Source organism: Liolophura sinensis, chromosome 13 (assembly GCF_032854445.1).
Source record: "Liolophura sinensis isolate JHLJ2023 chromosome 13, CUHK_Ljap_v2, whole genome shotgun sequence".
In the NCBI taxonomy this organism is placed as follows: Eukaryota; Metazoa; Mollusca; class Polyplacophora; order Chitonida; family Chitonidae; genus Liolophura; species Liolophura sinensis.
In genome coordinates this window covers 12,908,407-12,931,853 of record NC_088307.1, presented here as the reverse complement: position 1 = coordinate 12,931,853, position 23,447 = coordinate 12,908,407, and the positions used below count along the sequence as shown (strand labels likewise).

The 23,447-nt window shown below is 39.5% G+C and overlaps 1 protein-coding gene across 1 annotated transcript in view; it reads right to left on the bottom strand.

Moving 5' to 3' along the window:
* Positions 1 to 2,616: 2,616 nt before the first annotated feature.
* The window catches only part of LOC135480877 (serine/threonine-protein phosphatase 1 regulatory subunit 10-like), a 30,319-nt gene continuing 9,488 nt past the window's right edge, over positions 2,617 to 23,447 (bottom strand). The window contains exons 4-22 of the mRNA XM_064760806.1: positions 18,076 to 18,173; positions 17,769 to 17,855; positions 16,714 to 16,898; positions 15,087 to 15,176; positions 14,320 to 14,652; positions 13,482 to 13,566; positions 12,873 to 13,081; positions 11,720 to 11,937; positions 11,203 to 11,353; positions 9,975 to 10,148; positions 9,152 to 9,216; positions 8,840 to 8,893; positions 7,730 to 7,851; positions 6,970 to 7,045; positions 6,187 to 6,414; positions 5,596 to 5,665; positions 4,699 to 4,803; positions 3,902 to 4,093; positions 2,617 to 3,555 (exon numbers count right to left, since the gene is read on the bottom strand). Coding sequence (XP_064616876.1) covers positions 3,452 to 3,555; positions 3,902 to 4,093; positions 4,699 to 4,803; positions 5,596 to 5,665; positions 6,187 to 6,414; positions 6,970 to 7,045; positions 7,730 to 7,851; positions 8,840 to 8,893; positions 9,152 to 9,216; positions 9,975 to 10,148; positions 11,203 to 11,353; positions 11,720 to 11,937; positions 12,873 to 13,081; positions 13,482 to 13,566; positions 14,320 to 14,652; positions 15,087 to 15,176; positions 16,714 to 16,898; positions 17,769 to 17,855; positions 18,076 to 18,173 — 2,646 coding nt within the window. The 3' untranslated portion in view covers positions 2,617 to 3,451. The remainder of the gene's footprint in view (positions 3,556 to 3,901; positions 4,094 to 4,698; positions 4,804 to 5,595; positions 5,666 to 6,186; positions 6,415 to 6,969; positions 7,046 to 7,729; positions 7,852 to 8,839; positions 8,894 to 9,151; positions 9,217 to 9,974; positions 10,149 to 11,202; positions 11,354 to 11,719; positions 11,938 to 12,872; positions 13,082 to 13,481; positions 13,567 to 14,319; positions 14,653 to 15,086; positions 15,177 to 16,713; positions 16,899 to 17,768; positions 17,856 to 18,075; positions 18,174 to 23,447) is intronic.

Below are 23,447 nucleotides of genomic sequence, written 5' to 3'. Positions count from 1 at the left end.
GGTGCTACAGTGAGACTGATGTTTATATGTTGGTATTTCTACAAGCCTGTACGGTAATTGAACGCTGTTACGGGAAAAATACAGTCATTTGATTGGTGCTTAAAGCAGTACATAAAAATATTTCAGCATTATGTTGAATCAACTCCGGCAGAACCCGGTGGAAACCACGACCATCCACTGGTTGCTGTCGGGCCTTCCAACATACGACCAAAGAAGAAAGACGGCTTGAGCTGGAATTGAACTCACAACATGGTGCGAGGGTCTTGGGCATTGTGCTGCGGTAACACCTTAACCATAACGCCACGGGAGAAACCACAGCACGTCATTGATTTTGTCCTATTTTGGTGGCGCTCAGCACTGGTTGGTTGGCATAATGTCCTTGTGACTCGGTTGGGTGTGGCTTATGGTGTCTCCGGCAGGATGCTTCAGTCGCAGCAGAACTTTGGTGGTAAGCCTACATATACCGTGTCTTCTGCCTTGTCACAAGAAGACACAGTGTATAATGTGACAGCTCTGCGAAGCTGGACACAGACCCCCATTACAACTTCCTTTTTTCGGGTTGGGACGAATGTAAATCTGTGTATTTTAGGGTGTAAAGTCTTTTTTTGCCGCCAGCCTGCCGTTTTTGGTGTATAGGTGCATTCTTGGCATCAAAATGATGGAAATTGTCTCAGTACATAAAGTACTTTTGTACTTAAAAGCTGATTCTAATACACAATACACTAAATCGTTAATTTTGTAACTTTTGGTATTTAATTTGCACGCAGCCTATCAAACATGAAACATCCCCCTTATATCATTGTGCTGTACATGTGTGAAAAACATCAGCTCAATACAAGTGGTACTTTTTAAGATAACATCCCTAACATTTTGTTTAACATTGGTTTTCCTGTTATTGAAAGTCGACGCTAGGGTTGACACAATCTAAAAATCTAATAATGAGTGAAAGGAGCAGATAACATTTTGCTTACTGTTGCTGAAAATGGTGCTTCTACGATCATGCAGTAGTGAATATCATCCATAATCCTTTTTTTTTTTTTTTCAAAGAACCCGTATATGTATTTTACGAGAGCCGTCCATGTCTCAGTTGATTGCTGGATTTTTGTCTTATCATAGTTTGTTTCAATTTTCAATCCTCGATGGTGACGGCTGAAGTCACGTTAAAAAGTAAAATGTACTTGGACCAAATATATTTCATTACCCTGGAGCATTATAATTACGGTCTGGCCCATTTAATGTTTCAGTTTTCCAAAAATTTTCCTGGGCTTTTATTGCAACTGACCGGCCGTAGGTGCGAAAATCTATCAGCAACCTGCGGATTGTCGTGGGTTCCCCCGAAGTGCTGTCCCGTTTCCTCCCACAATAATGCTGGCCACCGTCGTATACGTTACAGACTCTCCAGCACGGCGTAAAACACCAATCAATTAAACAAAAAATACAAAAAAATAACTAATGTATTTAATATTTCCCTTATGCGTTTGTTAGACACTGAAAACGTATCCTTTTCTACACAAACGTTGTAAACCTATTGTTTTTAAACAGCCGACCTCTGGTAAAATACATCCTACACAACGTTTCAATTGCTGTAAGAGATAAAACTGAAGTTGACTGTACTTGACAGCGTTGTACCCGAAAAACTACAGAATATCGGCTGCTTATAAACAAGAACTGATTCGCTCAATCCTTGTTCAAACTGGAAGCACAATATCCCCATTAAGGACATTTCACTGAAAACAGACCTTCAAATAGACCGTTTAAGCTGCTACCTAGACTGCAGTTCATCTTAATTCTGCACGAAAAGGAAGGAACAGTATTGCGTTCGCGTCATTTCACCTTACCAATTCTATTTAGTTGCCATGAAAACCAGAAATTAGACCAAACTATTTAAACGGGAACCCGATTCTCCTAGGTGTAAGCCTAAATATGAAATATTTATCTGAAGCAGTTTAACATATGTCATGTCATTAAACCACGAATTTCATAACAACTCAAGACCTGTTATGTCGCTGGGCTAAAAATCTCGACTGTGGTGCAGACCTGCGTGAGGGATGAGAGGCACTGGGATGAAACAGAGGAAACTATACATCACACTCAAAATTTTTCTCATTTTTAGCATTTCTGAATTAAACTCTGAGCATTTTACTGATGTATTTTTTGTATAAATAAAGAGGAATTCCTCCAAAAAGAGGACAAATAGTGAATGTAATGTGTACAAACGCTCATGTTTACGTATGTAAGGGTCGATACAGTAATACGGAATAAGCAGGTCACCATTCGGAAAACCTCCATGTGCTGCATTTAAGCTATATTAATTCGCATTTTGTGGCTCTCCTACTCAATCTCGATGTAACGGGAATACAAAAATAGTGGATCTGATACTTGAAACAGACTTCCATACACGGAAATCGGATTTAATCTTACTTTCTTCCTTGGAGGGCGTGTAAGTGCATTTTCTACTTCTTCAGCGTACAGTCGTATTTTCTACATTTTTGGCATGCAATATAAGCGAAAATCGTACACGTATTGGCAGGTCTGGTGGTGATATAATGAGTGTTTCAGACATCCTACTTGAGGCATCATGGTGCCCAAAAAGTACATCAGCAACAACAATACAAATTTTAAATGAAAAAATGTTTATATTTTCTATCATGATAGCGCCAAAATATAATCCAGCACTAAGTTCAGACACATTCTCGATTCATGCCAAACATTTACATAAAGACATTTACATATATACAAACGGCAGGATAACATTTAATATCCCTTTTAGCAACACAGAAATGAACGATACAGTACATTTAATCACTATCAGGGTTTATGCCTTGATAAATTCCATTGAGAAACTGACCTGTCTGAAACACAAATAAGCAAAGGGTCAAACTTCATTAGATTTAATTGCCATATTCATCATGATGTGGAATCAATCTTTGTCAGGAATTCAAAAAATGCCTTTTCCTTCAATAAGAAGACGTATTCACAAGTGCAGTTCAGTGTGGGCATGAGTTTGTGACTGCAGTAAATACCCGTTGTGTATGTTGCAGAGTCAAGTCTTATTGCTTCAGGTGATGTTCATGAAGCCAGCATGCATCTCCATGTTAAGAATGGAGACTTCTTGAGTTTTTGGCCTTTTAAACTTGGCACAGTTCATGGATGCCAACACGCATCTCCATTTCAAGAATGAAGAGTTTTTGGGCTTGATGCTTTCACACTGGCAAGGTTCATGGATGCCAGTACGTGTCTCCATTTCAAGAGTGGAGACTTTTTGAGTTTTTGGTCATGATGCTTGCAATGTACAATGGCACAGTTCATGGATGCCAATAACCCTTTGAGTTTGTAGCCTTGATGCTACCACATCAGAACAGCGCGCTTGACAAACTGCCTGTACTCATTTTACGGAATGCCGAGCACAGTTGGAAGATTTGAACAGTGAAGATCCTAAGTGAGCTGTGTACTATAACGGCGGTCCATTCACTCCAGGGTGGTAGAATCCACAGGCTGTGTCACGGTGACAACCTCCAGCTGCAAAGTGTCGACAGATGGCGCGATCTCGAGGAGCTGAGGAAAGAAAACAGGAAACAATACTTAGCACTTATTATTAGGAGCATATTACAGAAAAATAAGCTCACTATTTTGTATTTGGATTGAATTTTTCGTGTCAAAATTTCAACTTTCATTACTGAAAAACCTGCGGACAGTTGTGGTTTTTTTAGCTGGGCTTTGCCCAGTTTCCTCCTACTATAATGCTGGCCGTCACTGTATAAGTGAAGTATTCTTTAGTACGGAGTAAAACACCAATCAACTACAAAATAAATCATATATAACTACTGATTGTGGTCAAGACCGAAGCGTACAGGCATGTCAAGCACACCAATGTTACAATGTTAGTCCTCCGTCTTCTCACCTCTGCCTCCTCGCCCCATCATCCCACCTCTTCCTGATGGGGGCATCCCTCCCCGCCCTCTCATCACAGGAAAGCCAGCTCTCCCCCGGGGTCTCATGGGCCCCATCGGGGGTCCACCTCTCATGTTCTCTCCCCAGTCATCTTCACGCACGGGTCCTGGGCCTGGTCGAGGACCTGGGGGTCGAGGGGGGCCTGCCAAATATATTGATAAATTAATCAATTTAAGTGTTGCACCAAACATAGAGAAGTGTTGCAAGTCGACAATAGCAATACCCATTTTGAAACGAATCCAGAACACAAGCTCCCAAAGGAATATGTAAGTAATATAATACATACATGGTACAGAAATCTGATAATATATAAAAGTGGAAAGATCAAAATTTTTCAATGATGCAATGACTCCTCTTCAACTCAGGCACAAATTAATTTTTTTTATTTATACAAAGGGCTACTTCGAATCTGAATTCGACTGGTGATTCAAAAATGTATTCAATTGTAGGAAATGTTATCCTATGAGAATGAGCGTATCAGTAGTCTTGCAGTTAAGCTATGGACAAAGTTCCCACCACAAAACCCGCCATTTACATGTAAATGAATAATGTCACTTAAAGCACTGGAGAACATGGTTTTCAGTATCCCACCTACTATTCTTTAAAAAATCTTCCTAATTCACCTAAACTTGCATAGGTGAACCATATCAATGATATAAGCCACGGACACTTACCTGGAAATCGGGGTCGGGGTCCAGCATGGGGAGGTGGTGGTCGCATGCCCATTGGTCTAAAACCAGGCGGGGCCATTCCCAGAAGGCCTGGCGGGGGTCCCCATCTGAGGTCCTCCCATTGATGGCCCTCCTGCTGGGGGCATACCTCCCTCCATGGCCAATGGCGGCGGGCCCATTCCTACAAAGTCAGTAGATCAATTATATTTATTCATTTAATTTTGTTCATTCAGCAACAGTCCTAAGGAAGAGTGTGTCAGACAGACCGCGGAGGCTATCTAGCAAGGATTTCCCCAAGAGTTTAATACATTATTCCAACCAGTAACCAAAACGTTGTTGGGGGCACAAATGTGCTTACTGGACTTCGTTTTTACAATGGACGAATGATTACTGTTTGATGTCACATGGGCAATATTTCAGCCAGATCATGGCGAACATTGTATTCTGATGTTGAATCAACTCATAGTCCGTGACACGTACAGTACAGAAATACACACTACTTGATGCTGAACGTTATTAACAGAAAGCCAAATCAGATGATCAAGGTTTACATTAGATAATTATACGTTCCCGATATTTATTTGACTTGCTGAATGCAATGATCTAATCGCGGTAATTCTTCGTATATAATAGATGTCAGTTTTACGAGTGAAGGAATACACATACATTACAATCAAGCCATTGAAAGTACACCCTTATTTATTTTATTTATTTCACTGGTGTTGGTCCGTAATCAAGAATATTTCATCTATACCACAGCCAACATTATGGTGGAAGGAAAACTCGGCAGACCTTCGGATATACGGCTGGAGAGGAAACCAACATGAGGTGGGTTTGAACCATATTGTCGAAAGGCTCCTGGGTAATTTCATCGTGCTGGCAAGTTAACCATCTGAATAAAGGCATGTTGCAAAATTGTGTTATGAGACAGAGGGAAATAAATCACAAGCATGAACTACGACGTATGACTTACCGACTTGGTGTTGCAGTGGTTCAAGTAATCTTCTCAATTGCTCTGTTGTTTCATCTTGTTGAGGGTTATTCTGCAAACACACAGAAAAGAAATTTGATTGATTCAGATGAAATTGACCTGCTAACTGTACATATTACCATTCTCAAACCGATGAATGAAGTACAATGTAAAAAGAATGAGTTAAAGCAGGCAACATCTACAATATTTCAGTTGTAACATAACGGCACTGTCAATTTTGGTGTGCTGTTAGACATCTTTTGGTAAGGGTTCATAAACGCTTTACATGCGTAGTGCAAGTCGGATTAAAAGCACGTTTTAGCATTTTAAGATGAAACAAGGTTTCATAACCACCACTTGATGCCCTGGCAACACTATTTCACTTTCACCAAAATGGTTTGATTCATCAGTGTGAGAGCAAAAAAATACTACCAGAAATATAGTTGGAGCTAGACATTCATATACTGGTCAGCACCCAGTCAAAAGTTCAAGAACAGTGTTTCCAATAACCGGTGTGAGTTTGCCTTTTGGGGTATTTTTTTTTCCCAGACCATTTAGACAAATACAGCATTTTTATAGGGAAGAACAGCTTACCATGACATTAGATAGGAAGTTCTGGACATTGGAGAGGACTTGTGGATTATCTGGGAGTCCAGTGTGACCAGATGGGGCATGCTGTAATGAGGAGAGGAGACCAGCCACCTCAGGGGGGATAACCATGCCAGACGTCTGGGCCAGCAGAGTGGACAAGTCCATGGTACCTTCTTGAGAGGGGGGATTATCTTCATAGGTGTAACTATACTCTTCACCTCCAGATTTCTCCTGTAACAGATAAAAAAGAAAAAAAAAAAATCTATATTACTTTCTACTCTGCACTGAGAATTGCCTAGCCATGAACACAGTCTGAAGAAGATGTCTGAAATCAAACACATTAGCACAAGCATAACTACAGCTGATTTAGTTATATTTTGGACTAATCACCGAATTGAAGAAGGTGTGACTCGACCCAGGACTGATCCTGGATCTACCACTCCAGAAGCGGATGGCCAGTCCAAAATAATTGTATAACATTATACTAAGTGTGAAATAAAACTGCTGCTGTTCCATTTGGTCCGTGTACAACTGTGTTTGTTGTTGGGTCTTCTTACAACTGTTACTACATAATATGCCGGTACCAACCAGTATTAACTAATACACTATTGCGCAACTTGGCGCCAGATCCAAAGACATGCTCTAAAATTGTATTTCAGATTTTGAGTGGTCTGAACTGGCTTTGTGAAATCCGCCCCTGGTCTTAAGCCTTGAGACAGCATCTAAGAACCAGGCCAAGAAGAATAAAATACGCAGTTTTCGAGTTCTGCCTCCGTTTACACTCACATCATCCAATGGGATGAGAGCTGGATCTGTCCGTTCTACATTCTCCACATCAGCCTCCGCTGGACCATCAGGTAACCTGTGTACAAGTACAAAATACCAAAATAAAACTTCAGGTACATATTAGAATTTTTTTATGGCATGCACCTGTGAGGAAATGCATGCTCTTTTTAATGGTATTTGTTTGATATTTAAGTTTTCTTCTCCTTTAACAAACAAAAACAGGAAAAAATTGTCCGCAAGAACATTTTCTCTAAATCTCTCACAACCCGCTGACGTACTTCGAACAGAAAGTATAACTCAAGCACAATCTCAAAGCTTACATGCAATTGCAAAGCAATTTCCTTATTTCCGAGTGTTAACTCCTGTCAACTTTAACGACTGAGTAGGATTGAGTACATCCTTTCCAGTCAATTTTTCTTAACCTTGTACAAGTTCAAATTCGCAATAGTAAAACCTATCCTGTTAAAAGTTGATGTCTTGCACTCTGGCCTAATTAGTGGCTTATGTTAACAGATGGGATGTCAAAAATTTGACATTAAGATAAATGTTAAAAGGCACAATTTAAAAGATTTGATTGAATGATCAAATCATGCTACCTGTGACTAAAAATGTTTCATGAATTTTAGATTGCAATCACTGTATCATGGTGCCTATAACTGAATGTCAAACCACAAAGCCAAAACTAATGCAAGAAGGAAACCTTCCCAACACTGGGCAGGGAGTCATCTCACAGAACTACTGCCTGTGCGATAGTCCTTACATTTCCTTAGAGAAGAAGAGAGCCTGTAAGACCCCTTGTTCTCTTTGCTCCTGGATTGCCTTCTCTGAACTAGTCACATCAGCCAAGTTCTGTAAACCAGCAATCCTGATAGGTTTGTGCCACTGCAAATAACAAATGCACCATGTATTATGTATCTGTTCCAAAATAAAAGCTTTACCACCATTTTTTATTTTAGTGAAATGTGCATACATATATACACACATACATGTAACAATAGGGGAGCTTAGAATTCGAACTCTTTTATTAATGAAGGCAAAAAAGGCCTATGGTGTCATGTGACCTGTCATCAATGTTGGGCAACTATTTTTCATCACATTTACTATAATATGGGCCTCAGTTTCAGAAAAAAAATAATTAAAAAACAATTAAGAAACTGGAGGATCTGAACATCTGTGAACTTAAGAAGTAAAAGGAAAAAAGTGTCATTTGTCACTTGGAAATATGGCGACTTATGTTTGATAAATTAATGTCAACAAAGGAATGCCTCAAGTCACAGGATACAGTTGGACTGTTTTTTATCTTTACTGACAAAATAATTCAAACTTGAAACTCCCCTTTTGAGCAACAAAAGCAAAGACTGGTGTATATTTGAAAATGGCACATATTCAACTCAGTAACTGACATTAATGATTGCACAAAAGATGAAATTTGATTTCTATACGCTGAATTTGTTTAATAATGTTCTTACCCTTGGCAAGAAAAAAAAATTCATGACCTTAGCAACTGACATATTACAAGTAGGGAGTCATGATTTAGTAACCTTGGTGTGGTTTTACACAGACGATGGACTTCAGCATTATGGTGGGAGGAAACCGGGCACAGCATGGGGGCAAACCCATGACCATCCGCAGGTTGCCAAGAGACCTTCTCATGCACAGCTGGAGAGGACACCATCCTCTGCTGGGCTTGGAACTCACAGCAACCGCAAGGGTGAGAGGCTCCTGGGTCATCGTGGCACACCGGCACGCTAACCACCTTCACCGCGGAGGCCCCTGTTCCATTTAAGTATGAACTTTATCAATATTTGACTCAGCTTTGACAAGAAATAATCACATAATAGTAATGAAAGCATTGGTTCAACACACTTACCGGTACAGCTTCCACCATATTATCATGACTCAATCGTTTGGCAGTTTCTATCGTCTGCAAGTCAAGACACAGTGTCATGTTAAACAATGATGAAATGAATATACCAAGAGAGACAATCAAAATTAATCAAGGATCAAGGTGACTCACTTTCCAAAGATACCTTGGAGAACTCACTCACTATGAACAAGAACATTCAGCATTCTTCCCCGCTCCCCCCAACCACCACACACACACACTAAAAGAATTTTTTATAAGTGTGGACTTTTTTTTGTAAGTGTAAATACACAACATCAGCTAAACAGATTAACTTACCCTACGATCCATCATCATTTCCTGTTTCTTCATAGCATTGAAATCTTTAGGCTTGTTTACATTTTCTGATGAAACAAACAAAAATAATGCATGCTGAAAATCCCTGGCAAAGAGAACTAAGCTATGTACATATACCAGCATTTACTTACTTATTTCTTTATGTTCAACACTGTGTTCAGAAGTCTTCCCCTTCCACAACAGCAGTTACATTTATATTTATTTGATTGGTGTTCTACGCTGTATTCAAGAATATTTCACTTATAGCACGGCGGCCAGCATTATAGTGGGAGCGAATGGGCGGCCCGGGTGAAACCCACGGCCATCCACGGTTTGCCAGAAGACCTTTCCACGTACAGCCGGAGAGGACGCCAGCATGAGCTGGACTTACTAACAGCGACTCCCTCTGCCCCTAGTCAGGTTTTTAAGCACTGGATACACTTGCGCTAATTAAAAACCCATCAGCAGGTACATCATGAGCCTCTTTGGAAGCCAAAAACGAAACCCAGCAATAGCTGGGTTTGAACTCTGACTGATGAAGGGGCAATGGACTGTGGTGAAAACAGTACTTCAGCACATTAACCAAGTAAGAAACCAAAGAGTAAGAAAAGTCATTTCATATAGTTTTTCTGAGGGTTTTTTCTGTGTTTTGTTTTTTCGGTAAAATGTTTAATCTAGGAATACAGCACACCTGGGATTCAGACAATGCATGTAAGACGGCCTGGAGGCCTCAGACAAATACAACTCAATGCATGTATCTGAATGATCATCTACAATGACTACATGTTTTAGCAATCACATGCAGTTAACAGAATAGCGTACACACCTCTTTCTGTCTCATCGAGTTCAAAGTAGAAAATTTGTCGTATTCGGTGATCCTCGGCCCAGGTCACTTTTTTCTTCTTCTTCTTGCGTTTAATTAGGCCATCGGAAGACTTAGCACTGACATCTGTCACTTCTTTGGCCTCCTCCTCTTTATTCTCTTCTGACTTGAGTTCTTCTGTACAAAACATTGGCAGAAATTCATGAAAAACTACATGAATTTCAAATTTTTTTGTCTATCTGACTGGTGGTTAACGCCATAGCAACACTCAAGAAATTTTCACATAGATGACAGAAATCAGGTTTATGGACGAAAGAAACTGGAGCGCCCAGAGTTAATTAGCAACCAGGTACCTGACACAACAACAATTCCTGGATTTGAACATGCAGCCATCGGATGATTTAATCAGCTCAGCAAGCAATGCACCTCCATACATAAAACCGGTCTTATTTTATTTATTTATTTGATTGGTGTTTTACGCCGTACTCAAGAATATGTCACTTATACGACGGCGGCAAGCATTATGGTGGGTGGAAACTGGGCAGAGCAAGGTGGGAACCCACGACCATCCGCAGGTTGCTGACAGACCTTCCCACGTATGCATGAGAAGCCAGCATGAGCTAGACTTGAACTCACAGTGACCGCATTCGGGAGAGACTGTTGGGTCATTATGCTGCGCTAGCGCGCTAACCAACTGAGCCATGGAGCCCCCCCCCCCCCTCCCCCAGTCTTATTATTCCTGGTATTCTGAACATTTGATACACAATATACTGACCAAAATAACACTCAATCCTGAGGCATCTACACACGTGATGTTACAACAATAATCAACAAATACTCAATTTCTTACAAATGTACATGTACCTCTGAATCATCTATTTGATCACCTCAATTCCTCAATCTTTTGATGAGCAACTTCCAGTGCAATTTATGCACCATTTTAATATGATTTTTGGACAAAAAAAAAAAAAAAAGCCATGTTAGTCCAATTCCATGGCATTTAAAAAGTATAATTTTAAAAGTTTAAACACAACAAGGCCAGCAGAATACACTTGAGTAAACATCTTTCAAAAATGCCAAAAGTTTTAAGAATGACAATATTTATTCCTTCAGCTGCCTTATGTTCTCACCACTATATGGCTGAAGCAGCAATGAAGTGCCCTACACAATTTCTGATCTAGGTCTGAACAGTTTCTACATGTACATATTTACGACAAAGTGTCATCCAAACCTTTAGATTTATCCACAGATTCTGCACCATTAACATCTTCGGAAGCTTTTTCCGCAAGATCGTCCTTGTCTTCCGTTGGTGAAGGACTCCGTGAATTGGACTTCTCAGCTTCTTTACTCTGCTCTGAGGTCTCTAATGTATCTTTGTAAAACTGTAGAGGTATAATGTTCTCAATTAGAAGTCAACAAAAAAGCAAAGCAGTCCTTAGACACATGTGAATCTCAAATTCACTCAATAACACTAACCATATTTCATGTATATCTGTAGATTTACCTCAAGGAGTTCATAACAAGTGGTATTTTTTTTTTCAGTAACTATTAAGGTAAAAACAAAACAATACATCACAAAACTGTTTACAAATCACTTTTTAGTTAATCCTCTTAAAGTTAAATCAGCCTGAAATAGCAAAGCTATCAACATATCCAAATGCATAACTTTTCTGTAAATTTTGGTGTATTTAAAGGACAAACAAAAAATCCTATATTAAGCCAATAACTGCACAGATTAGTTTACTCACTGAGGGTACAGATGGAAGTTTTTGAGCGATTACAGAGTTTGGAGACAGTGGTGTTGGAGTTGTGGGTGTTCCAGGGCCAGTTGTTGTTGTTGGTTTGTTCCCCGTTGTGACAGACGGTAACTTTTTCTTTCTTCGGAACGTTAGCGCAGTTGGCCCCGATATCAATGCATCCATGAAACCAGAACTGTCCATGACTTTATGTTTTGCTGTGGCTGTGGCTGTAAAATCATGATGTTGTGATTAAATAAAATATTTATTTATTTATTTACTTGATTGGTGTTTTATGCAGTACTCAAAAATATTTCACTTATACAACAGCGGCCAGCATTATGGTGGGTGGAAACCAAGCAGAGCCTTGAGGGGAGGGGGGGACCCACGACCATCCGCAAGTTGCTATAAGACCCTCGCACATACGGCCAGAGAGGAAGCCAGCATGAGTTGGACTTGAACTCACAGCAGTGGTGAGAGGCTCCTTGGTCATTAGCGCACTAACCGAGTGAGCCACGGAGGCTTCCCTGTTACATAAACTAAGACTGTTGGATAATACATGTACACATTCTCATATTTCTGAATGCTCTTGAATACAGAAGTATTATTAAATACAGAAGTGTGATACTGTTGTTCTGGTATTGCAGCAAATACTCTGGATTATTACGAATTCCATATCAATTAATTTACTTTTGCCACTTTCACATATTCAGAAACTTCCATTGTGAGAAAACAGTATTCTCAATTTTCACACAAAAAAGGTTCACACGGATCATTACAGAACATATTCAGTGCAAATACACAACTCAGCTAATATTGATATTATAGAGATAAGCTCTGAAAAATATTTAATTATTTATTTGATTGGGGCTTTAGACTGTACTCGAGAACATTTCACTTATACGACGGCGGCCAGCATTATGATGGGAGGAAACCAGGCAGAGTCCGGGGGAGCCCACGACCATCTGCAGGTTCTCTACAAAATAAACTGTCCATGTAAAATTACCAAAATCTACAACATGGATCTGCAACCTTTACCCAGTGAGGGCTGTTTTCAAAACTGTGAAGCGCCTGTTTTTCAGGCTTGCCCCAGTCAGAGGGGAAGTGAACTTACACCGGGAATTTTGATGGCATGGGCCAGACAGAAACTGCTCAGGATACTTACATGTACTAAATGGTTTAGGAGGAATAATTTTAATTTTCTCGTGTATTTCTGTCGGTGACATGGTAGTGGTGGTGGTGGTAGTGGTGGGGGAAGCGGTGACTGCTGACTGACTGGTGTTGGAAGTGGCCAGACTGGAAGCCAGGCTGGTGTTCAGGTGGGGGCGAGTTTTCTTCTCTGGGGGTTCACTGCTACGGTCAGGTTTCTCCACACTACAATACGAAAAACAAGTCATTCAAGTATTTAATGTATCCATCTTCTTGTGGAAATTCTCAGAACATAATTAAAAATACACTAGTCCGGCATATCCAGGCTGACTCTTCCGAAAAATATTTTATTGGGAAATTTATATATTTATTTTCCTCTCCATGTTTATATCCTTATCTTTTCTACTGAGAACTCCAACGTAACAATAACACAGTCCGTCAAGTCAGTAACATGGAAAAAAAATGCAGTAGCTCATCCTAAGAATGGGCTCAAAGTTTTGTTCATTCTGAGAATGTTCACAATAGGTGAATCCTTGTATCTGCTATCCTGAACCAAATTCTTGCACCATATGCCGTAAACCCAATCTCACTCAGTACACAAAATACAAATGGGATTCAGTCTTACCTAGCCCTTTTAGGTGGAAGAGATTTATTGGAAAGATCGGAAGTGTTCTTCCTCTTCGGAGGTGGTAGTGACGGTTCTTCTAACCCTGGTAAGAGCAAGGTCAAGGGTGGTTAACGACAAGCGGACGTCAATTATTTTGACCTCAATATATAGTCAACAATTCCCCCCCCTCTCACCCGACCGAGTCGAAAAAGCAAAAAAAGAAAATACAAAACCTTGTCAATTTCTACATCCAACAAAATACCTAAAATTCACCCTTAAATATGCATTTCATTATTTGATTATTGGTTAAGGTGATAAGAACTTTTACTGCCAAACTTTCCTCCATAAGATGCAGAGATATCAACATCATACTGGTAGAAGATGAGTGGTCTTCAACAAATGTTAGATCGCACAAACGACCACTTACTGTAACCAAGGCAACACACGCAGTGAGAGAGTAAGGATCTACAAGTTCTTGTCCCAAGGTCTGGTTAATTTCATGATTTTATTTATTTATTTATTGGTGTTTTATGCCATACACAAGCGTATTTCACTTTCATGACGGCAGCCAGCATTATGGTGGGACAAAACCGGGCAGAGCCATGGGGAAACCCATGGCCATTCGCAGGTTGCTGCCTGACCAACCAATGTACGACTGTGGAGGAAGTCAACTTGAGCTGGACTTGAAGTCACAGCGACCACACTATTGAGTGGCTTCTGGGTGATTGTCCTGCACTGGCCCGCAAACCACCTCTGCCATGGAGACCCCTCAATCTCACCATTGGACAATCTACATATACCACTGTGTAAATACACTACTCGCTTTAAACACAGCATTAAATATATATAAACTCACCCGTTGACCTAAATCGTTGAGGTTGAACTTTCACTGTTCGTGCCCTTTTACGAACTTCACTTGTATCAGACTTCCCATCAGATTTATTTTTCTCAGAGTTGTCTCCCATGTTGCTGGAAGCATCCACTTTCACATCGTTCATTTCAACACTGCCATCACTTGACAGTCGGGAATGATGGTGGTGATGGTGATGGGAGTGATTAGAGTGAGAATTTGACTTTTTGTCTCTGGCGTCCCCATCAGACTTTTGTTTATTATCAGATTTAGAGTCCACAGGTTTATCTCCCTTATGATGGTGACTGTGTTTCTTCTTCTTTTTCAGATTTTTGGCATCTGATAAACACAACAACAAGCTTATTATTGTTTTATACTCATTTAATCAAACTCAGGAAGGTAATTACATAATAATGAAGTCGTAAACCTTTTCAATTACTAAAGCATTTTTTCAGTGGAATTTATGCATACAATTAAACTGTGCAAATTATTTCTTCAAGTCTTTAGTTTTGCACTCCTCCCAAAAATAACAGTGTATGAGTATATTAAATATGAACTATAACTGTTGCTCTTATACTTTGATTCTGGACAACTGCATTGGCAGCTGAATTTGGCCAAAATCATAAACATAAAATATGACTTAATACCAATATTAGCTAATAAATACAGCTTTTAATACAAAAACTAGACTCATATTTAAATGGGTCACCTGTAACAGACACAGGCTGGTGGTAACACAGCTATTTCTCAGCAAACATTTCTACTGTACTCACCGCCATTATTGTTAGTAGAATCACTATTGCTCTTTTCACGGATCTTCTTCATCCATGTATCAACTATACTTGTTGCTAGAGTTTTCAATGCTGGAAAGAAAAATGAAATTATTGTCTTACATCCACCTTTATTATTCATAATACAGACTGTAAAATCTGGGTCATACGAGGGTTCAAAACGTTTTGCAGATGTAGTATGCATGCTGCGTGAAACCACTGCTTCATTATATTGGAAGCTTGTTTTTTGAAATGCCGAACAAGGTTTTAGGTTTGCCGGACTGTTGGACGAAGGCTTCATATACTGGTACCACAAACAAAAACCACAAGGAAGGTTGTACACATGGACTGTCTTAGCTTAAAATGATGACAAACTTGCACGAGCCTGTTTTGGTTCTGAATCAGAAATATAACAGAAACCTCCGTTCATTCCCTATGTTAGATGATAAAGGCACCAGAGTACGTCTTTGGGTGTCCCTAGCTCTAAAAAAAAACTGACTTCCACTTCCCCGTTGTTCCTTTAGTATATTTCTGCCATTTAGCTCAGTTTACCAGAGGAGGTTACATAACAACATTCACAAAAGTGAGCAAGTAAGTGAGTGAGTGCCTGGGGTTTAGCGTCGTACTTAACAATTTTCATCTGACGACAAAGGAATCCTTAGAACGCATGTAATGTACCTCCTTGTTGCAGGACGGATTTCCACCGCTCTTTTATCTAGTGCTGCTTCAATGAAACACCTTAACGAAGGCAGGTAAGCCGCCCTGCCCAAGCCATTATACTGATACGGGTCAACCAGTCGTTGCACTATCCCCTTCACGCTGAATGCCAAGCGAGGAAGTTACAACTTCCTTTTTTAAGGTCTTAATTGTGACTCGACCGAAGTGATTTATTTGATTTATTTATCTGATTGGTGTTTTACGCCGTATTCAAGAATATTTCACTTACACAATCATGGCCAGCATTATGGGCAGAGCCCGGGGGAAACCCACAATCATCTGCAGGTTGCTGCCAGACCTTCCCACTTATGGCCGCAGAGGAAGCCAAAATGAGCTGGACTTGAACTCCTAGCAACCGCATTGGTGAGAGGCTTCTGCGTCATTACATTGCCAACTGAGCTACGGAGACCCCTGGTAAACCAAGTAAGCAAGTGCCACAAAACTTGCTACACCAGGCGAATTTCACTATAAAGGGATACACAATCGATTCTGATTGGCTGGCGTGATAGACAGTTTGACCAAATCCATAGGGTTTAATCCAGGAAACCCTATGTAAGCCAATCAGCATCGATTCTGCATCCCTTTAATGTACACATTCCTTGGACGTAAATAGTTTGATCAGACCAAAAGTAACTGATATGAATGAATATTACCTGCCCAACCGTTAATTTATTAATATGATTGGTGTTTTAGTCATGCTGTACTTATACTTATGAATGTCACTTATACAACGACGGCCAACATTACGGTGGGAGGAAACCTGACAGAGCCTGAGGTAAACCCATGACCATCAGCACGTTGCTGGCAGACCGCCCAACCATTAAAGTCCTCGAGCTGATAGTCAACCAGAAAATAAAATTGTACATTCAGAAAAGTTATATAAACAATGACATCGTCATTCTTGAATACTTACTCTCGTCTTTTGACTTTGAGATCTGTTTAATGGTTTTAGCTGCATTGTTTTGTTTCATCACCTCCACGGTGACAGGTAGTTGTTTGTAAACTTTCAACAACTCCACCAGGAATGGGCTGTTGTCCGACTCTGTGGCCTCTTGTAGCCAGTTGTTCAAAATCTCCCACATGCCCCCTTCCATCAACCTGAAACATAAAAAACAACCAATAACTGACTGGCTTCAGCAAAATGTAATCAGGAGAGTAAATTTAGGACCAATAAATGTTTCCCTTTTTATTTCTGTTTTTCAATTCATCAATTGTTGTTAAACATGCAATCTGGACATTACATTACACAGTGCCATTTTATGTATTAATTTGTGTTCAATGAAAAATGATGTAGTTTTTGAGCTGTAACAAGGAAATTTGCCAGAGTAAAAATGTTGAATAACACCCTTTGATATCCCAACCCTTAGTATTTAACAGAAGGCAGAAAAACACATGAAACAAGGACAACAAAATATTTGATTAACTACTTACATTTAAGTAGTTTATATCTACTGTCTACCACAGAGTGTCTTTCATTTACAAAATGGAGCGGGCGTACCCAACAGGACTTCAGACGCAAATGAGAAATGCTTGGGGTTTAACATCGTACTTATCAATTTTTCAGTCATATGGCGATGAAGGAATCCTTAGAGTGCATGTAATGTGCCTCCTTGTCGCAGGACGGATTTCTACTGCTCTTTTATCTAATGTTGCTTCGCTGTGACGCCTTACCGAAGGCAAGTAATCCACTCCACCCGAGCCATTATACTGATACGGGTCAAGCAGTCGTTGCACTATCCCCTTCATGCTGAACGTAATGTGAGGAAATTACAACTTCCTCTTTTAAGGTCTTAGGTGTGGCTTGACCCAGGATTGACCCTAGATCTACCACTCCCGAAGCAGACGCTCTGCCAACTGTGTTATCGGGGCCAGTCACAAATGAGAAATGGCTTGGGAATAAACTCTAGCACAACTGGTAATGTTAATATAACTTCTGTACCCGAAACTTGATCAATTATCAAAACTTACATTTCCAAAACTTCTGCAGACTCAGTGACTTTCAGGATATTTACATAAACACACCGGCAAACCAACTTTGTCGCATCTCTCATTAAACTGGAATAAAGAAATTATACAGAAATGCGTATCACAAGTTGTGTGCGTATATGTAAAAACTGGATAATCGGAACTGCATGGTCAAAAAATTCTTATCAAAATATATATTACATATCAAAATTTCTTTATAGGTCGAGATACATGACAAAAATAGAATAGGGCAGTCTACAATGTCAAAATGTCAGCTTCCAAAAACAAAAGCGGTTCAGGGTGAACTTACCTGGTGATTCTTTTGGCCTCCACAGGAGACTTGATGGCTCCTGTTTTGCTCAATAACGGGGACAAGGCCTTTAAGAGCTGGTGAGGATCTATGGGAGCCTGTTGAATCAAAATTCAGAAATCAGAAAAACCAAAAACAATACCATGCAATTGACAACAACAAAGTTAGTTTCCAAAACATGATAGGACATTTTTTTTTTAGACAATAATATGTTCCATTTTCAATTTTGTGATAGCCAGGAACAAAATTAAAATTCAGGTTCTGTTTCTTACTTTGCCGCATCAATCTGAATAACAAAAATCGAGTGCACAGCATTCAACACTTCCTAATCTCAATTCCTCAAACTCAATGTAAAACAATACTTATTTTAATTGATTAGGTTTTAGTTTCACAATTTAACGTAGCTGACCAGTCTATATATATAGCATACATATATATTCACATTCATCAACAGCTTAAATTATCTAGTATAGATCTGATGTATTTCCATCTCAAAGTTTAATTTAATTTAATTAATTTATGCGAAGTGACATTATAGCCGGTATTAACCTTGAACGCGCAGTCTCTTGTATTCAAACTATTATAAACCTGACCTTATTTCTTCTTTGAAATGTTTCTTACTTAAGCCATTTCTCTAAACGACGAGATATTGGGAACTGTTTGAAATCATTTATGCTTCCCAAGGTAAGAGATGAAGCTTATAAATCTGGTCATAGCACAACTCATGCACATTTTGAAACTTTTTACATGAATGTTTAAAATTAAGAAAACAAAAAGGTGATGTATCAGGATTTGACAGATAAGATGAAGAAAACAAAATAACCAAGATTCTGTACAATTAATGCTTAATATATTTAACCGCTTTAAAATATAGAAGATCAAATCCAGTACTATGCATGCGGACACAAAAGAGAGATGCATGAAAAATATTAACCTTTATGCACAGAAAGGATAGGTGAGAAAGAAATAGCACATGAAAAGAAATAGCATATGAAATGATCCCATATGGAAGAGACAAAGGCAAAAGATTATGTGACGTCATACATCCAATAGCTACAAGATATAGGCCTTAAACTTTACATACTAAAGTTTTTCCTTATATGTTATTGGTGGCTTGTGTGAACATGAGATTCTGTATTCTTGGGTCCCATTACCATCTATTTCCGAGTGAAATGCAACCATTGCTTAAATTAGCTCACATGAAAAGAAAAGATGCAATGAGCCAAGTCAATCTCACACATGTAGTGCCTGAAAAAGCCCAAACAAAGTCAACACCAGCTGGATTTGAACTTGCGGCCTCATTACACAAGTCCTGGCATCAAGGCTGCGTATACATATACCAGTCTGCCAATGAGAGATTCATTTTAACAATGGAAATCAACTGTAAGAAATACAGCAATTATTCGGGGAATTAACCCAGTTCATGGCTGGGTTTTTTTTTTTTGTCTCCTTTGATGTGTAAAGGCATGTAACTTGTCTACTAATTATCATGTGAATACAGAAGTCTTTGCAACAATTGATGAATATTCCTTTTCAAAGTTTTGGAAGTTTTTAAAGTCATTTCAAGGCAGAATTAATATGCTTTGCATTCAGACTTTCAGCAGATAATCTAATGCATAGGAATCTTAAAGACTAATGATATATTAAACACACACACAAAAAAAAAGTTTTTGCATAAAATTTTTGTGAAAAGGAAAATGTCAAATATATATCTTTCTGTGTGATTTCTTTAATTATAATTAATAGCAACAATTTTGCCAAAGTTGAATGCAGGCGAGCAACAGGCACCTCCTGGCCAGTCACTTTCATAAAGCTGATATAGGCAATATAGATGAGCCAGTATGTACAGGATTTCACCCTTCAGGTATCATGATGCTGTCACAAACTTATTACCACAGTTTTGTGACATTGGATACATATTTACATGTGGAACTATTCTTTCTTTGCATTATCTTTGACCATTGCATTTTTTTTTTCTTCTGGTTACCATGTCATATCAACCCTTCACCACAACACACTTTTCAAGTATTAAACTCTCCTCATTCTGGTGAATGCATTATTATTAATGTTTTTTTTTCTAATGATTTATTAAACAGATTTTCAGCCTAATTTTTAACAGTTTTCTTTTCTTAGAAATGATTTATACCTCCTTGTTGTCCCATACATTCAACTTGGCATTCAAATGAAGCACAAACAACTTCTCTCATTGTTAATGCGTCATTTATTTCCTTCTTGAACTGTTACAATATTAAAATTGACAAACAGAAAAGAATGCAAAGAGTGGAAACTTGAATTCCTTTAAAGCCCTTTTCCTTGAGCACATTCAGTTCAGATTTTGGGTGGATTGTCACAGAACTTTATTTCTGTATTACACTGGTGCTATGTTGTTTATGTTGACCTATATTTGTTTAGAATGCAAAGTAAACAACAGTGTAACATGCCTGTATCACAGGCTGACACATAAAACACCAGCACTTAGTCTCCTGCACAAATCACTTATCCAGCACTTCCAACACTAAATTCTAATTCAAGATTTAAATAGCTTTTGCCACCTGATAATAAATTGAGTCCTGCAACACCAGTAGCTCTATAAACACTGTTTTCTTTTTTTGCTCTTTATTATCCCACCTGATGACTTTCTCTTCAATATGTAATGAGCAAAAAATCATTTTGAATAATAAAAATTGCTTTTACTTTCCTGTGAAATTATTGCACGGGACAAAATTTGTAACAACAGCATGTTCGTCAAGGAGTGTCTTTATGACTGAATTATGCTTGTATTGTCTTAAGAATGCTTTAGATGTTTACCTATCAACGACACCTATAGTGTACACGTAGCTACATGCAGATGTTTTTTGCAGGAGCATCAGTAAGTTTTGTGTAAGTAGACATGTACATATGCTAGCCTTCCTTCTATGTAGGCCGAGTCATGTCAAGAACCTCAGCCCAGTACAGCTCTACCAGGACCACCACCTGACCCCCTGACCACCCTACTTTCCCCACAAACACATTTCAGCAGTTCAAACTTGATGCATATTGTCTCAGTCAGCTGCTTTCTATGTCACGTCTGCAGGTCAACTTGGCCATCTTGCTAGCAATGAACACACAGACCAGGCTACCCTATATCTAGTGCCGGACGGTCTTAAGCTTCATCCAGACTTCTTCCTATTTGTATCTATACATAGCTTTATAGCCAGAGATTGACATGTAAACAGAGACACAGTTTGCTTCGCTTATGTCTGTGAAAAGAATGTAAGCCTACTGTTCTGCTTGCTGGAAGTGTTTGGGTACGCTCCAAACAGCAATATCCACTCTTTAATAACATCTAGGACGCGTATTTATTAATGATCAGGTCGCACATACTGCTCCTGTTTTAAAATGTATCAATGCACTCTAACAATGTTTGAAATATTCCTCTTAACTTCTTCAATACGCATACAGCTACGCAAGTCTGTGCTAGTAAATATTAGTATGTATATCAGTTAACTCTTTCCTGGCATATCACTTTCAACACACACTGCTATGTGTGTGAAGCCCTTGGGGAAGAACAGCTTCATGGTGAATTTACTTGGTTACCTTCAATAAAGACTTTTTCCTCTATGTATAAATGTATATCAGCCTTTTTTTTAAAATCTACAGGCCTTGTTGTCCCAGCACAAGTAGGTCACATAATGCCTGGGCTGCTAGTATATTCAGACTGTATGTTTTATACAACCACATTACGTGTAATGGTCAAATCATCCCAAAACTAAATTTTTATGCCGCATTATGATGTTCTTCTAAACTTATAATGAATTCTGTTCACTTGAAGATGTAACACTATTGCAGTAACTTTTTTGATTGGTACATAATGCTGCATAATCATGATCGCAGGCTTCAAACTGTCTGTTCACTGGGGTCAGAATCTTTTTGAGTACTCAAATTTTCCCTTCAATTCAGAGTAATTAGGTTGCAAAATGAATTTCACCCTTACACAGACTATCTTCTTTAGACACTCTGTTGATTCCTAATTCTTCACGAACATGGGTTTGGTTCAGTGTATGTTAAACAAAGAAGCTTTCAACCGGTCATACCTTGCGGGTCAAAAGTAGTACCAGTACTATACAATGATGAGAAATCTCAAATCATTTGGTCCCCTTCAATCACATTGAGTACACACTACAGTTATGTATTGATCATCAGCACAGAACATCCTTATTACAGCCTTTCACACGCACAATCAGTCCACCTTCAATGCAGGTTTACTGCAAACACAACATTATCCATTTAATACATCTATTATCAGTTCCACCCATTTGATACACCCTACAGCATCAGTCCCACTCATTTGATACACCCTACAGCATCAGTACCACCCATTTGATACATTCTACATCATCAGTCCCACCCATTTGATACACCCTACAGCATCAGTCCCACCCATTTGATAAACCCTACAGCATCAGTCCCACCCATCTGATACACCCTACAGCATCAGTCCCACCCATTTGATACATCCTACAGCATGTCCCACCCATCTGATACATCCTACAGCATCAGTCCCACTCATCGGATACACCCTACAGCATCAGTCCCACCCATTGGATACACCCTACAGCATCAGTCCCACCCATCGGATACACCCTACAGCATCAGTCCCACCCATCGGATACACCCTACAGCATCAGTGCCACTCATCAGATACACCCTACAGCATCAGTCCCACCCACTGGCTGCGCACACTACTTCATGAGTCCCACCCAATAATTGCTACAGCAACTGTCCCACCAAGTACTTGGTACTTATTTATTTTAATTTGTGTTTTATGCCGTACTCAAGAATATTTCATTTATAAGACGATGGCTGCCAGCATTATGATGAGAGGACTATCCGCAGGTTGCTGCTAGACCTTCCCATGTACTGCTGGAGAGGAAACCAGCATGAGCTCGAATTTAACTCACAGCGACCGCATTGTTGAGAGTCTCCTGGGTCAATGCTCTATGCTGGTATGCTAACCACCTCGACCACAGAGGCCCCCAATACTTGCTAGTCCCATCTAGCAGACACTACAACCTCAGTGTAACCTGCTACACACTATAGCATCAGTCCTTACCATCTGCTACACACTTTAGCACCAGTTCCACCCGTCTGTTACACACTACAGCATTAGTCCCACTCACTGCACACTACAGCATCAGTCCCACAAACCGCAACAGTATCAGTGCCACTCACTGCACAGTACAGCATCAGTCCCACAGACCACCATACACTACATCATCAGTCACACTCACTGCACAGTACAGCATCAGTCCCACTCACCCACTACATACAACAGTATCAGTCCCACCCATCTGCTACAGGTTACAACATCAGTCTCATCTGCTACAAGCTAC